The 17571-nt window shown below is 42.6% G+C and overlaps 1 protein-coding gene across 1 annotated transcript; it reads right to left on the reverse strand.

The window, feature by feature from the left end:
- Positions 1-368: 368 nt before the first annotated feature.
- Positions 369-13270, reverse strand: LOC136675939 (transmembrane protein 200C-like). Its single transcript, XM_066652757.1, has 2 exons — positions 13118-13270; positions 369-2639 (listed from the first exon to the last, which is right to left on the reverse strand). Exon 2 carries the CDS (start codon positions 2604-2606, stop codon positions 1146-1148), a length of 1461 nt encoding a protein of 486 aa, XP_066508854.1. The 5' UTR covers positions 2607-2639; positions 13118-13270; the 3' UTR covers positions 369-1145.
- Positions 13271-17571: the final 4301 nt, after the last annotated feature.

A 17571-nucleotide genomic window follows, 5' to 3' on the forward strand; every position in this document is an offset into this window, starting at 1 on the left:
ACAGTGCAGTCTACAGAACATTAAACCTGGGCTTCCATGACTAAATACTGCACTAACTGTTGTGCAGGAATATAAATGTCTTGCTGTTAGACACACAATACACCATTTGGATGCAGAAGCTATCACTTCATGACCTACATAGTGCACTACATAAACACTAGGGAGCCATTTGGGATTCCGAACTAGTGTGTAGTTGTAGTACCTCTCATTACCCCCAGGTGTCAGCACAGACTTGAGCATGGGTATAAAGTGCATGTGTGTGAGAATAGAACATCTAAAGAAAAAACAATATTGTTAAAATAATAAAAATAAAAAATGGAAATAAATATGAATCCCATTTTTGTTTATTGTTTAAACTCTTACCCCTTGGTCAGTGACAGTGTGTGACATTGTTAGGATGTACACTTAAAATCCCAAAGCAAAACACAAAGTTTTCTATAAGAAAAAGCTAAATGTTTTCATTTATGGCCTTCACTTGTTTGCAAGCCAGGTGACACCTGAGAATTCAGCTCTAGCACTTATTGCTGTTTGATTATACAACAATATCCACGTACCAAGTGTGAAATGCTAAAACACATGAGGTTGCATAATTATAGGCTGTACATCAAAAGGAAAACATGAAAGTAAGATAATAACCCTTTTTTTTTTCGAGGACCTCAAGACATATTCCATTCAAACAGCGAGAGTGTCATTTGTGCAATAGAAGTTGGTGGAACGCCCAGGAAAACATCAATAGACTAAACTGCTCATGAATGATTAATTCTTCATTAATTGTTACAGATAAAAAGTACTCAACAGGCAACACTACTCCAGTGTAAGACAGAAGAGCATATAACAGATCATCGAAAGGCACAAGAACAACTCTTTTCTACTCTTGGAGTAATCTACTGACTGCAGCCTCACCTCCTCAGACTCTCGCCTGAGGCTCCAGTCTTATACTTCTTATTCAAATATACTTAGATGTACTTAATTGTGTTAAGTTCTGTACAAACCTTATCAAAAATGTCACTTAGATATGCTACAGGCTCACTGACGATACTGTCCACACCCTGACACCACACGAGAATGGCTGAAGGATTCTAAAGCCCGAACTGTGAAACACTACATCTTGCTGTCATGGCTGAGCTAGACGCTCCATCTGTCCCTCAGAGATTTGCCTTTGGCTCCATGTCTGCTTCACTCGTGCGAGAGTTTGATGGCATAGCATCTGTATGAAGTTGTGTGAGAGGGTTACAGGGGAGAGTCTGTGCACTCATGACACGTCCCTTCGTCTGCACTGCTGCCTCTCCGGGTCCAGTTTCCGGTGCCCCGTCCTGGGCCTCGAACGAGTCCCCTCCCAGCTCGGCTAATTTGATGTAGCCCTTACTGCCCGAGCGGTCCAGCCTGGGACAGCTGAATCTCCGCGACCTTTCTTCGTGATGTCCGGCACCCAGGTCAGAAAGGGCATTCAGGGACAGGTGGGACCCCAGGACTCTGACTCCAGGGCTAGGCTCCAGCAGCTGCTGCTGCTGATGCTCTCTGGATCCCAACGTTACTTCACCCGAGAGTTTGGAATCCTGGGATACTGACAAGGCTGCCCTTGACACTACTGCTTTAGTTTGCACAGAAGTGCTGATCAGCTCTTCAGAGCTCTGACTTGAAGACTGCAGGTCCTTCTTTGGGCTGCAGGGCACTTCGTCCCCAGCAGAGTCTCTTTCTCTGCCCTCCATTTCATGGTTGTTGAGCTTGATCACAGGTAAAGTGAAAGTGTTGACCGAGGAGGCGACTATGGAGCGGGTCTCCCACTCTTTGGGAGTAGGCCCTGGCTCCTCAAACCTGGCCTGGTCCCTGTAAATGCTGTATATTGTGTCAGTGAACGACTGCCTCTCCCTTGACCAACTGCATTTCCTTGCACAGGATGGTCTCCTGAAGTCCAGGCCTTTACATGACATGGTGGAAGGCCAGGAGCCTCTGGAAGGCATGTGTGCACCGTACATGGCTGGTTTGTCGCTGGCCTTGGACTGCGCACAACTCAGCAGCCCATTGAAAGGAGAACAGTCTTTGGACCGCAGGCTGTGGATGTCTATAACAGTAGAGTAGATGTCCCTCAGGTTGATAATCTTGGTCTTTTTGTCCCGATTCTCATGGAGTACAGCGTTGGCACAGATGAAGAGGAAGATGCCAATGCCCATGACCAGTGGCCCAAACACTTTTAAGTTGTCCGAGTACTGGTAATTGGAGAAGAAGCCTTCAAAGAACCCTACGTGTCGGGAAGCAGGAGAAACGGGCTTAGCATCACTGTCATTCGACAGCTTATTATTGCTTGTGAAGTTGGAACCCTGTTGAGAGATTTTGTCCAAATTGCCTGGCTGTTTTACAGGACGGGCAAGTTTCTGTTTGGGCCAGTAGCCCAGGACAGCCATGGCTATGCCCACGATCAAGACAAGTACTCCAAACGCTGCTGCCATCCCGGAGACCGAGCACAGGTTCAGCTTGCCCTTAACCACCACCACGTCATTCTTTCTCTTTTTCCTGGCTTTCCTCCTTCTCTTGTTCTCTGCTCGGTTCTTGGCGCGAAGAGAATCCTGGCGCCGGGAGATCCTCAGGAGGCCGCCTGTGGCTATCATCACGCCTGCTGGAGGACGGAGTTTTTAATCACCCTGCAGTGGGGACAGAAATAGGTAAGTTTAAAGAACACAGATTAAGTCTTACTCACAGAGCCATGTGTGTTGTGTTGTGTTGTGTCAGTCAGCAGCTACCAAACCTAATTCTTAAGTACTGACAAAAGGATAAATGGAATAAAGTGTCTGCAAAGATAGTTTCCTCCAGAGGCTGAGTGGTTATTTACCCTGTTCTCACCTTGTGTTTGATGGAATTGGAAGATGTTTTGAAGAGTTAAGAGGAGAATAAAAAAAAGACTCATGCAAAGAGAACAAACGATGACAGCATAAACCTCCATCAAATCCTCAGCATTCTCCATCAAAGGGCCTGCCGCCTTTATTAGAATCCTTAATAGTGGAACGGTGACAGAAATGCACATTCTGTTCCAGTCACTTGCAGTGCTTGAAATGTCACCAGTGCTGTCATGACACGTGCTGAAATTTAAACAGACAGGGACTGAAACCTATACATATACAAGATGCTTCGAATCAGAAATCGCATTTATGTGTTGTGACAGCGTTGACCCTGATGATGCTCATTTGCCATTTCATTTGTACAATCTACCCTCCCCCACTCAAGGGATTATTCAACGTACAGATGGTGCTTAATAGCTTTACAGTACAACTGGATCCATTTTGGATTGCGTAATCATAACAAAATAATACTGTGGATGGGATTATTCATTAAAATTAACGTTAAGTACATTGCATGGCTTGACTTTTCAGAGTCAATCAGAGAAAAATCAATGGAAATACGTGAGTTTACTCAATGCGTGCACTCATTAGATAAGCAGTAAGCTTCATTCGCATTACGAATCAATGGCAATACGACTAAATGTAAACAACGTGCAGTAATTGGGATTTTTAGCATTAATAATGTATGAAATAAATCATCATTTAGATTTGTTACACAATTACTTGCACAACGCTCCCTCCCTTGATGTTTCCCTAGAAGTCTCTATTTGTCATGGTTTATGGCAGGTAGCACATTGACACATGACACATTCCCAAACCGCCTCATCGCATACACACTCCAATCAATAAACCGACTACTTTGCGAAGACGCCATTGCTTAATTGCCCTGAATAATGTACAATTCACCCCTGACTTTGCCAGTAGGTGATCCATTTGCCTAATCATTCATAATTATGTGTGGCTTAGAGTGAAGGTTTCATGAATAATTCATCTCCTAAATGTCTTTGGGCACAGCTGCCGTGGCACACTGGTTTTTTGGAAATGTCAGGGCCTTAGAATGACAGTCTGTTGGGAATGTGAGCTTGACTGTACTGGCCGAAACCCCTCCTGGAGCGCCACAACAGACCCAGGGGTGAGGAACCTTCAAAAAGAGTCTTTTCAACATAAATATCAACAAGCAAAACACGCACTCATATTCATAATCAACTACTAAGGACTGTATGTCAGTACATAGCATCGTGGGGTATGTTCAGCAGCATTAGCTCAAGCTTCTTTGCTTGTTTGAGCTTTTGTGCTATACAGCTGCTTTCTAAGCCACAGTTGGAGATGGTCACATTTTAGCTCATTTTTGTGCATCTTAGTGAAGTCTATTTCCTTCTGAGACTTGTTCCTTTTGTCCATGAGGTGGGAAAATATGGAGAAGGAAGCAAAAAGGCCTTTATTGTAAGTTTCACAGGCAAAACATTGGGTATATGTTATAGTTTTATATCAACATGGGCAAGAGATATGGCACTACTAATAAAACAATTAAGGGTACACTATATGCACTTACTCACATTTTAAAACCATTTCCACTCCACCTCAGATTTTTGTTTTATTCTCTATATGTGCCAAGAATTAATTAGCCATTAGCCTTCTAGTTAAGCTAGCAGAAGCACCTACAGCTAACTCTACAAACCACAAAACATGTTGATTCTAGCTAATGGCCACATCACCTGTTTAGTCTGTTGTTTCCACTGGCATCTAGTTAGAACTGAAAAAACATCCTGTGGTCTGTGGATCTATCAGCTAGCTAACGACGCTAACACAACCAACAGAGCATAAATGTACTACTTAACACCGGATGCTACATTTTTCACACAGATTCAGTTCCAGAGCTAATTAATGCTCCTCTGACAACAGTTTAGAAGATGATTCGAATATGAAGGAGCTTTTTGAGCAAATGTTACCACAGTATTTTACAAGTTAGCATAGATTTAGCCTAACACTTCTGCAATGCTACAATATTTGAATATTATGGGATATCATACTACTGTTGAACTGCCCAGCTACAGACCCAATAGATAGATAGATTTTACAGTCAATTTAGTGAGGGAACAACTTTAGTTTAGTTCCTATGCATAAATATGTAAATTTGTTTGATTTTATGTAACTCTGGTGATTTTGGCAAGTATACGTGAGATGTCAAGTACTGATTTTGTCAAGTACACTGAACAGTATCAATCTCTCTCACTCTCTCTGTCTCTTTCACGCTCTTTCTGCAAAGCAATATCCAAAGAACAATACCACCCAAACACAAACACACACATACTCCCCCATACACTCGCTATTCCACACAGACACACACACATAGTCCATATGCCTTCTTCAAAGGGCTTGAATGAGCACTCTCAACCCCACAATCCTGGTCTTCGGAGCGTTTAAGAGTTGGCTGCATCATTGGGTGATATTTCGGTGGACCGCACACCTCCGTCTGTGAAGAGCAGCCTCTCGCCTCTCTCAAAAGGACAAGCCTCTCCTCAGGCCTAATGTGTGTGAAAGCATGGAGGCCAAAAAACAATACGAACACACTCCCACGCGTGGTACACATATAGTCAAGGATGTTCTCAAAGAGCACTGAATCCATAAGCACCGTTCCCTGCTCCCAAGACTTACAAACCTCACAGGGCTTTCTGCTCTCTCATGGTCTTCACCCATAGCCCCCTTCAAAGAAATGTCAGACAGAAGACTCACTATATGCTTCAGAAGCTGGATTGCAGAGGCTAAGGTGCACCTACCTCTGTTTTTCAAACTGTAGTTTCTCAGGGCTGGTGTCTGTTTGGCTCCAATGTGATGAACATGATCTAACTTGTCTGTTATTTGTGTCACAAAGAATACTATGAACAGGAATACACATTACTCAGCACCTTGGATTTGGAAATAAAGCTATTTATTTGTTATGCTATTTATTTATTTATTTTATGCTGTTCTCAATGCCAAGGGAGAGCATTAACCTTTTTGTTACTTACCTGGTAGCTTTAAAAGGCTTTAAATGCTTTTGATATCTGCTTCCTGTTGTCACAACTGTGTACAGTTCAGGTTCAGATTATGGGTTCGATTCCCGCTCCGGGTGACTGTCTGTGAGGAGTGTGGTGTGTTCTCCCTGTGTCTGCGTGGGTTTCCTCCGGGTGACTGTCTGTGAGGAGTGTGGTGTGTTCTCCCTGTGTCCGCGTGGGTTTCCTCCGGGTGACTGTCTGTGAGGAGTGTGGTGTGTTCTCCCTGTGTCTGTGTGGGTTTCCTCCGGGTGACTGTCTGTGAGGAGTGTGGTGTGTTCTCCCTGTGTCTGCGTGGGTTTCCTCCGGGTGCTCCGGTTTCCTCCCACAGTCCAAAAACACACGTTGGTAGGTGGATTGACGACTCAAAAGTGTCCGTAGGTGTGAGTGTGTGTGTTGCCCTGCGAAGGACTGGCGCCCCCTCCAGGGTGTATTCCCGCGTTGCACCCAATGATTCCAGGTAGGCTCTGGACCCACTGCGACCCTGAACTGGATAAGGGTTACAGACAATGAATGAATGAATGGCACAAGAAACAAAGCTTATTGACTTTTACGTCTCATCCAAATATATGGAAAATGGTGGAATTCTCTTTAAAACATATTTAAACCTCACAGCTATGGTTCAGGTGTTAAAAGACTTGATCCTTACATGGAAATTAAACCTCACACTCATTACTTAGCACACATTACAATATACACTAAGCTTCACAGTAGCCTTTGAGCTGAGCCCTGATTAGGAAAGGTGTCTATGGCCTGAAGATGGAACCCAGACTTAATGATGAACAACAAGATGGTGGTTAAAATGTGTGCATTATGGACAACATCTCACACCTCACACCGACACGGAGTCAAGCATCAGAGCACATTCCCATTCAGAAGACTTCACAGACCAGAATCCTTCCTGTTCACCACCATCAGATTTCACAACGTGCTGGAAAAGGTTTACAGAACAATGTACCACCAATCTGCATCCGTGTTTTTATTTTACTTGTTGTGTTTTGCTCTGTGCTGTGCTGATCCCTCTGTTCTTGTGATTGTTAAAGCCTTGTCTGCTGCTGTAATGACACCGTTTCCCTCTGGGATTAATGAAGTACTCATTAATAATGAATTACTGAAGAAATGAAGTCTCTATCAATCTGTCTATTGATCAGGAACATCCTGACTCCTCGGAATGATGCTGTTTTCTCATGCGGTGCATTCGGAGTCCGCAAGTCAAAGATTTAATAAGCGCCTGTGTGTGTGCTGTTCTGTTCGGCCTCCCGACCCATTTTTACTTGTCCATGCTCGTTGTTCATGGTAATTTTAATATAGGAACGCCTGTGCTTTCAGCCAAACGCTGCATATTTAGAAATGACAGCAAGAGCAAACCATATTTCCGCCTGAGTCTACTCTTATTTGAGTTTCTTTAATGAGGAAACTGGAACTCTCTTGAACTCTGGGGTATAGACTGACACTCTGAGGGTCTAAGAGAGCTTTCAATTTGTTCTCAGAAAAAGCCAGTTTTATGCTGTAAACGTGGTAGGCTTCTGACGTTCGTAACAAAAATGTGATAATATTGGTAAGATAACCCAACTTTGTCAATTCTGTTTATTTTCAACAAATTAAGTTAGTAATTACAAAAATACACAAGTGGATGGACGTTTCAGTCAGAAAAATCATAAAAAGCGCTGAGTCTGGGTTAAATGACAGAGGAAGGAAGGTGAAATCAGGCTTCACTTGACATGACAGGTGTGAGGCTTTATCCTCTACGTATGTGTGTTTTGGGCCTCATTTCACTGGAAAATCATCTGCTGTCGTGTGCTAAACCACAAACGCCAAACAGCCGTCAATCACAAATTATTCATTCTTAAGTGACAGACAAAATGTGAAAAATAAATCTTACAGAAAACTACCCAGTAAACAAGGACCGTCCCTGGACGTTCAAAATAGGTCTAAAAGTAGTGTGGTCCAAAATCCATCTTAATAAGTTAGTTAAGTGGTGACCAATCGATAACGTCAGTGGACGTCCCAAATACGTCTAATAGTCGTCTTTTCAACTTTCATTTTCAACCTTAAGAGAACGTTGATTAGACGGCAGTCATTACGTTATTTCAACGTTGAATCAACGGCTAAATGTTTACTGGGTATACAAAGATGTTAGGAGCTGACGATGAACATGTTTCCCGTATTTTTCTTTGTCGCTAATTTCAAACACAATGCAAACATTCCCGAAATGATTCAGTGATGCTGAGGTCTGGGCTGTCGGCCAAGGCGTTTTTACAGCTACACGTCCTTTCAGACCCATGCCATTTACAGCATCATCCATTGAAAGGCTCTTTATGGAACCAAAAGTGATATTTCTTTGACGATAACACGTTTTTCTAATAATTTATGAGTGTCTTTTACTGTCTGCACATGGCAGCTGTGGCTGCAGGTTTCCTCTCAATAAAGCACGAGCACAAATGAGCTGAAATTATTGGAGAATTGAGACCAACTGATTAAACATGTAGAGGTTTTTAAGGCTAAAATTTGTGCCAAACTGTTTTATTATGCTGACAGGTATTTTCCCACTGTTCTGCACAGCCTGCCCAAACTTGCCGCAGATGCTAGTAATGAACACATTTGTGGCTGGAGCATGGACAGTTCAAATGCATTATAGTTTAATGAGTACTTTTTTTTCCTCGAATGTACACAGTATTCTAGTGCTAGTCATAACAGAACTTGGCAGTACTTACTCTGCTTTCTTCAGCACCAAAGAACATCACAACCCAGCAGAAATAAAGCACTATTTCACTGATTTTAGCGCTTGCCACTTAAACCACTCACTACTTTGGTCACATTTTCTCACAGCTGTCAGCGGGAAGGCGGTGTTTGGTTGGGTTTAGTGCTGTCAGCTAGCAAAGAGGCTAATGTGTGAACACAGGGTGAAGTAAGGGAAGGTGTGAATTGAAAGGGTTGGGCACTTTGCTGGATGTTTTGTTGCTTTCTCTGTTTTGCTGAGGCATGCTGCTGGTAGCTGAAGCTGAAGTCCGGCTATTGCTTCAGTGTCTGAGTCTGAAACAAATCACTGGGCTGTGTTCCCCAAAAAGTGACTCAGAGCAAATGTAATTTTTAAATGGTACAACATTCCCTTTTTCACTTTAGATGCTCTTAGCGCTAATATGTTTTTGGGAAACTGGACCCTGGCCATTTGATTTACACTAGCTGTCCCTTTAAACCGCAAGGGCCTATAGACTTACGCTGCAGTTCCTTACTACATAACTTTAATACATGAATTACATTTTTGACTCCACAGTGACGGATAAGAGACTGACAGTTTATAGATTTAATTTCCAGCCAAAATTTCCATTAATTGTAAATGATTAATTAAGGCAGTTAAAATAACTAGGATTATGCTCGTGCATGAGGTATTGGGAAAGTCAAAAGAGAGTTAGTGAAAAACAGGAGTCTCCAAAAATGGTTAAATGATTCTGAGAAAATGGTGCTCCTTACACACACTACAAAGACCTGGTAGTGCACCAACACTGTCCCCATCAGATAAAATGAGATTTCATCTTCGAGACGGAGAGAGAGAGAGAGAGAGAGAGAGAGAGCGAGAGAGAGGGGAGAAAAGCAATCTCCACGCTCCCTTCCGATCTGAACAAATCCACAGCTGTTTCTGTTCATATTTCCACTGTGAGCTCAGACAGTTCAGCGCCATGAGTCTGAAAGGACGCGTAGCTGCCAAGAGAAGTCAAAAGCTGAGAAAATAAAACAGACAATGAACAAACTGTCCCTTATCCCAGAGCCCAACATCACTGAGTGTATGAAGACAAAACCAGAACCTTGCAGAACAGAAAACATGAAGACGTTTATATTCAATAAATGGTTATTTTTACTCCATTTTCCATAAGACAGTTACTTTGATTATTTTTTATTTTTATAAAGACATTTTCATTTTTATATTATCTTTATATATTTTAATGTTGATAATTTTTTGTCTATTATCCTGGCAGACACATCCATCCATCCATTATCTGTAACCCTTATCCAGTTCAGGGTCGCGGTGGGTCCAGAGCCTACCTGGAATCATTGGGCACAAGGTGGGAATACACCCTGGAGGGGGCGCCAGTCCTTCACAGGGCAACACACACTCACACACATTCACTCACACACACGGACACTTTTGAGTCGCCAATCCACCTACCAACGTGTGTTTTTGGACTGTGGGAGGAAACCGGAGCACCCGGAGGAAACCCACGCAGACACAGGGAGAACACACCACACTCCTCACAGACAGTCACCTGGAGCAAACCCACGCAGACACAGGGAGAACACACCAACCCCTCACAGTCACCCGGAGGAAACCCATGCAAACACAGGGAGAACACATCACACTCCTCACATAAAGTCACCCGGAGGAAACCCACGCAGACACAGGGAGAACACACCACACTCCTCACAGACAGTCACCCGGAGGAAACCCACGCAGACACAGGGAGAACACACCACACTCCTCACAGACAGTCACCTGGAGCAAACCCACGCAGACACAGGGAGAACACACCAACTCCTCAGAGTCACCCGGAGGAAACCCATGCAAACACAGGGAGAACACATCACACTCCTCACATAAAGTCACCCGGAGGAAACCCACGCAGACACAGGGAGAACACACCACACTCCTCACAGACAGTCACCCGGAGGAAACCCACGCAGACACAGGGAGAACACACCACACTCCTCACAGACTGTCACCTGGAGCGGGAATCGAACCCATAAACTCTGGAGCTGCGTGACTGCGACACTACCAGCTGCGCCACCGTGCCGCCCGCAACAAAACACATACGTTTTAAAATTAAGATTAAAGGGGCACTCTGAGTTACGCTACACGTAGTGTCATGTCCTGAGACACCTCCTGCGATATAGCTGGTGTCACTGCCACAAAACATTTCAGGGTCCTGGGGCCCTGGGTTCAAACCCAACCTTGGGCCACTGTTTGGTGTGTTCTCATTGTGCCTGCGGTGGTTTCCTCCATAGTCCCACTGGGTGAATGTCCAGGGCGTGCTCCCTATGATTCTGGTTAGACTCTGAACCCACCACGACCCTGATCAGGATGAAGTGCTTATAGATGATGAACGAATGAATCTGGAACTCAATCTATCATTTGTGTCTGCAGGTTTACACATGCTGTAATATGAATAAAATGCAGATATATTAGTGCAGTAGCCTAGTATCTTATAAATGTCTTGCTCTTCAGTGGGTTTTTTAGCCTTTGCCAAAGCTTTTCAACCAGTAAAACCAATTACACTGAAAAAACTCAACTATGGGCAGAGTATAAAGTGTAGATCTGTCTACAGCAGTGGCAGAACAATAAGCCTTAAGATTAACAACCGATAATAATAACAATAAGCCTGATATTTAACGGTTAAACCATGCTAACACTAACTGCTTAACACAGATTACCATGTCCTGCTTTGGTCCTGTCCATGGCCTGAAGCCTTAAAAAACCGCACACTGAGATTAATGGGATCCACATGACATGAATGCTGACATCAGAGTAAGCCCAGAGCATTAAGTATATATTCCAGTCTGCCATAATACGATTGCCATTGCTTTAGCATGGCCTGGGTTTTCATTTCACCTTCCTGTTATACTCTGCTATCTGATTTCTAGGGATTAAACGCCTTCTTATTTTATTTCCTGCTGGAGCTAAACAATAGTCCTCCATCAGATTACTCAGCAGGGCTTTAGATCCCATCGTTTTTTGGACTGTGCAGTTAGCGCACATGGAGATTATCCAGCATTGTAATTTATGGCGACGGTTAAGCATGTGAAAGGGTCCGCTTGACCCCTTTCATAGACTTTCATCACACTACAATGACGAGGCTAACCATCCATCCACTTGCAATGAGAAAAAAAAATAGAGAAAACAATGAAACATTCAATGGTAATCTCTTAATATCTTGAGCACCCATCCAGTCCACCGCCAACACACACACACACACACACATGCCTTTGTATTCCCAGCAGTTGCCACGAGTTCTCCACATGCACTCAGCACTACAGCCCTTAATACACATCACACCACCTCTTCCTAAACTCTGGTTCCAAGATTAAGATGAATATTGAGGAATTACGATATATTTATAACGGTTTACGTTCATTAAGTCAATTCTTTAGCACTGTGCATGGTTTCCATTTTACAAAACACATTATCTGTGCCGATGGGAATGGACCACACACAGCAAATTGCTCAGTGCTGAATAAACACCAGCAGTGATACTTGTCCAAGAGTGTGGTTTGCAGTAATGTTGAATTTAGACCAGAGGTGCTGTATTATCAGACCTAGGCTATTAACCTTAATACTAGCTGGATTAAGACCCACAGCATGGAATTAAGACCTACTAAGTCTACTCCTAGAATGTAGAGAATAGTCTGTATCCAAACTCCAAAGGCCAGATAAGCCTACGACTAGACTAATCCATGTCAGGGAATCCAGTCAGTAAGTACTAAATTAGGGTCTATAACACTAAGCCCAACAGGGCCAGTTTCCCAGACGTAAGACCGAGCTTCTATATAAGAGAATTCCCAATAGCAATTTACCACTGGCACTGCAAGACTTGGCTTGATCCTTATCCAAGAATTTGACCAATGTGGTGTCCCATACAGGTTTAAGGCTAGTTTCAGTAGATTTAATATCCAAAGTAGATCATCATTGGAAGGTTTTATTAATATAAAAATATATAATGATATGTATTAAGGTTTTATTAGTACTGGATTGAGATAATCCTGAACTCCTGAAGACTGTAGGGTTAATACTTACAGTTGTATGACATATTGATGAAATAAGACCTGTAATGTTTAGATATACAGAGCTGTATCAAGATCAGTTATTGAATGAAGTGATAAATCAAGATCTATTATGCTTAATCAATATCAGTAATGCTGAATTATGATATTTGGAATAAAGATGTACAGTGTTGATCCAAGTCCACTTCAACCCAGTCGCCAACACAGATGTAGCTAGATGTGTGCTGTCTGAAAGTGACCAACGTCTAAACGAATAAACCCCAACACCACGTCGTCTCAGTTCCATGTATTTAGCCATAAAACGGTGTCGGAATAGTGAACTGTAAAAAACAGGCGCCTGAGAGCCATTTTCACGGTAAATAAAAAACGAACCCACGCTACCTTAATGCCTTATTAATCGACAAAAGTTCAGTTGACGCGATTCTTCGACGCGTCTGAAGTGTGGAGGGTCTGAAAGTGTAAAGTTATAAGGGGACTTACCCAATACGGTGTGGTCATCTCTGTCTCTCGTTCGCTTTATCGCTCTCGCTATCTGTCTCTCGCTCACGCGCTCCCGCCGCTTCAGCGCGTCTCCCTCGCGCTCTCTCGTCTCCGCTCGGTGCCGAGAGCGCGCGGGGAGGGCGGGGCGAGCGCGCGCACAGACACGAGCACGACCGAGTGACGCGGAAAGGCGGGAAGAGTAGCCTAGCTAAAAATCATCCTGAGATTTATCCTGAGGTAAAACCCATCCTGAGCTAAATCCTGAGGTGAAATATACGTATAAACACAACAAAATAAATAATTATAAACACAACAAAATAAATAAGTATAAACACAACACAATAAATAAGTATAAACACAACAAAATAAATAACTATAAACACAACAAAATGAGTACGAGATGACCATTGTTTACAACAGCTTTTGTCTTGGTAGTATATTTAATCTCTTTTTGTGTTAGCATACTTACAAGATGGCATTTAACTGCAACTTATTATAAAGTGTAGCTAGATATCTAAGGAAGAGGAACGTCAAACCGAACCGTTAATAGAATGATATAGAGAAATTGTAGTGCTCTTAACAACAAGACTTTTTAACTAGAATCATCAAATTAACAGCATTTTCACAGCTGACATTTTTGAAAACAAATCTATCTACTTTTTTTTCCCTTCCAACTATGAATTTGAAAAAAAAGTGGTTGTCAACAAACCTTTTGTAGGAAAAAATTTGAGGCTCCTGTGTAAATATATATTCTTTCTCTCTAATGTGTCTGGACATAAGTGTGTTGTATGAAAGTACAGAAATAAATGTTGAGGAGCATTCTGTTTTGGATCAATAAAAAAGTTAGAAGTAAAGTATTTATTATAGAATTTAAAACATCTGCTTTTTTGTTGTGGTTACCTTAGTGTCATAGCTGCAATGATATCAGCGTCTTATATCATGGAATGTTAAACGGTAAATCATTTTCAGTGTATATTCCATGTTCAACACTGACTGTGCCATTAGTTTCCAAGATCTCTTGCTTACTTTTACTAAGTTTGATGAAGTCCAGGCCTTAGTTTGCTTCATGATGTTTGGATAGAGAGCTGCTAATGCACTGAACAGGAAAAAGCCTGCTAAACAAACCAGGTTCTGAGGGTTTAGTTCTCGTTTGTACCCCAGAACTGTGTGCTGGGTGGATTTGTGATTGATCGGATAGAGGGAACATCAACATGACAGATGCATGTGTCAGACTGTGTATCTATTAGAACTCACAGGTTTCAGGTCTGCTATGGAAAGGCGATGACATAGTGCAGACATCCTTTTTCAGGCTAAGAGGGTTTTTTTTTTTTTGTTCTTCTTCATTTTTTACCCCCAAAAAATAAGAATGTCTGCTCTTGACTTTTTCCAGGTTCTGTCACAGAGATCTCCCAAGGCGGATGGACACAGGAATGAGATGGTGACCTAAATCACAGGTACACCCACAAAACTGATCTGTACAGGTGCGTAGATGCAATGTGACAGCTCTGAGGAACAGGCAATGAAGGGTGGGAAGTCACTCTGCACGGGAGATCCTGCAAAGAGACATTAAAGGAGACATCTCATGCCAGAGCAGTTAGTAATACTGTAAAGGACCAAATTAAGCCATATTTGAGTTGGATTAGTTTTTATCAATGGAGTTGTTTCTAATGTATTTTGCAAGGGATTAGACTGATCCATGCAAGTTAAAGTAACTGTGTAATTTCCCTGTAGCCAGATTAAAAGTTATAGTCAATAACAACACAGTACATGTTAATAACAAATATAGTGGGCTTTGTTATTAGAGTACTGTGAAGTGAAATGAAACAGGGCTGCTGTTGTTGATCTCCAGGATCAGCCAATTATAGAAGACCACTCTCTTTTCATTCATTCATTCATTATCTGTAACCCTTATCCAGTTCAGAGTCGCGGTGGGTCCAGAGCCTACCTGGAATCATTGGGCGCAAGGCAGGAATACACCTTGGAGGGGGCGCCGTTCCTTCACAGGGCAACACAGACACACTCACACCTACGGACACTTTTGAGTCACCAATCCACCTACCAACGTGTGTTTTTGGACCGTGGGAGAAAACCGGAGCACCCGGAGGAAACCCACGCGGACACGAGGAGAACACACCAACTCCTCCAGTCTCTTTTACCACACTTATTATTATTATTACTGGCAGAAAAAAACTGTACTATGGTGATTTTATCTGAAGTATAAGCAGCATATCCCCGCAGCTTCAGTAACTACTCATGGTAAAGGGGTTAGCCTTAACCATACTCTAGCAGTCTTTATTGGGCCCCCCACAACTGTACACCCCTGACTCTCAGAAAGATCACATTTGAAACACAGCACATCTCATCAGTTTCCATCAACACTGCACAGACAGAACTGATCTCAGGAACAGGATGGTTCTCACTCAAGATGCTAGCCTTTGCAGAGAACATTTAGCTAACAAAACAGATTAAGTGTGTTAGTGTTCTCCTCCAAGCATGTTGAGCTGCAGTCTTATGATGTAGTGGCTGTTAGAAAAAGAAGCTGTTTCAGGATTCACATATCTCAGTGGAAGCTAGCCTTCACACGTTTAGCATGTTTAGCATAGTGTAATTCAGGAAGACCCAGGTAGTGGGTGGAATTGGCAATGACTGAAAAATTGCATTGAAAAAAAGGAGAGTTCTGTTAGACTAAGAGATATGAGAAAATAGAAAGAAGAAAATAAAGAGGGTGAAAGCTATTGTAGCACAAATGATTTTTGGTATCACCTCATTGCACTGCCAGGAAATTGGGCTGTGGAAAATTTTGCAAATCTATTTTCTCCATCTGAACACAGCAAATTCTAAGGAGACTCTCTCTCTCTGTGTCTCTATCTCTCTCTCTTTATCTCTCTCTCTCTTCTCTCTCTCTTCTCTCTCTGTCTCTCTCTCTCTCTCTCTCTCTCTCTCTCTCTCTCTCTCTCTCTCTTCTCTCATACACCCCCCTCCCACACACACATAGTCTTGGTGTCACCTTGTTACATTTCCATACAACTGAAAAACTTCCATATCAGTTCAGTCTATCTGAATATAGTGTATTCTCTCTCTCTCTCTCTCTCTCTCTCTCTCTCTCTCTCTCTCTCTCATTCCCTTCCACACTGATCACATGGTGAGCTAACCTCAAGGCTGTGTGTTTTTTTAATTTCCCAACTAGAATTAAGCTGTGCGCCTCCGCTTATTCCCAGCTCAAACAAAAGTCTAGCCTCTCCCTCTCCATTCCTCTGTAAATGAGCTCGGGGACACCCCCGACTCCAACCACATCGCCCACCCCCTCCTCACAGTCCTGGAGCTGACAGTTTTCAAATGGCTTAAGACCAAAGCACACCTGTTCCTCCTCGTTAAGTGTACATATGAGAGCAGGGAGAAAAGTTAGAATTCATTACTCTTCGCTATCTGGGGCGAAGGGAGGAATCATCTGATAATATGGTGTCCTATTAGTAAAGGCTGAAAAAAGGCCTTCCAGACCTGTAGTCCCAACCATTTAGATTCTTCTGCAAAAGCAAGTAAAGTAGGCTACTGGAACTGCTTTAACCTCAAACATGAATGGATTTCTCCTCACTTAAAAATGAGACATTAGCTCACTGTCGTTTGTCTTATGGTGGAAATGGTACAGGAGAGATTTGCAGAACTTTTTGAGGATGATATCCTTCTCCAAACACGCAAAGGCTTGGAAGAAAACTGGGATGTTACAATAGGGCCGCAGTTTTTTAACTGCAGTGGACACTAAGACCTAAACCTGCAGTCTGATTATATTATACAGGTTTACACGCACACAACAGCCTGATTAGGCAGCGTCCCAGACATTTCTGGTCCACTGAGCTGTATCCATTTATGTGCATGCCAACATAGTCTGACTAATCCATTTCTGATATTTCATATTCCTTTGGTTCATGTGTTTGCCTGAGCATGCCTCTGAAATGACCGCACCAAATTAATACAATTATTTACACAGGGCAAATGAATGGGATACATAAAGCATGTTACTTGTAATAACTCCAAATGTAAAGGTAATTTGGCACTTTATTGTGTTTGGTGGTGGTGGTGTAGGGAGGTGTAGATTCTCCTCTACAATATGGGGGCAGTGCAGATAAGCTTGAGAACCACTACATTAGAGTGACGTAACTGCATCTCACAAGGTACATGGTCAGGAATAGTTGGTGTGCTGGTGAACAGCTCTTGTAGGAGGACAATAACTGCCACATCTATTACATCAGTTAAAGACATTCATGTAGTGCTCTTTCTACATATCCATAATGTAATTGTATGAATGACTCTTCATACAGCACTCGTCCTATAAAATAAAAACACTCCAGTCAAGTGTGCAGACATTTCAGTCCCAAACCTCCGTTAGAAGTCTTTAAAAGCCAATTTCATAGAATAATACCCCCAGCTCATTCTGTCTACACTACAGTGGGTTTGTT

This window comes from Hoplias malabaricus, chromosome X1, assembly GCF_029633855.1.
Source record: "Hoplias malabaricus isolate fHopMal1 chromosome X1, fHopMal1.hap1, whole genome shotgun sequence".
Taxonomy (NCBI): Eukaryota; Metazoa; Chordata; class Actinopteri; order Characiformes; family Erythrinidae; genus Hoplias; species Hoplias malabaricus.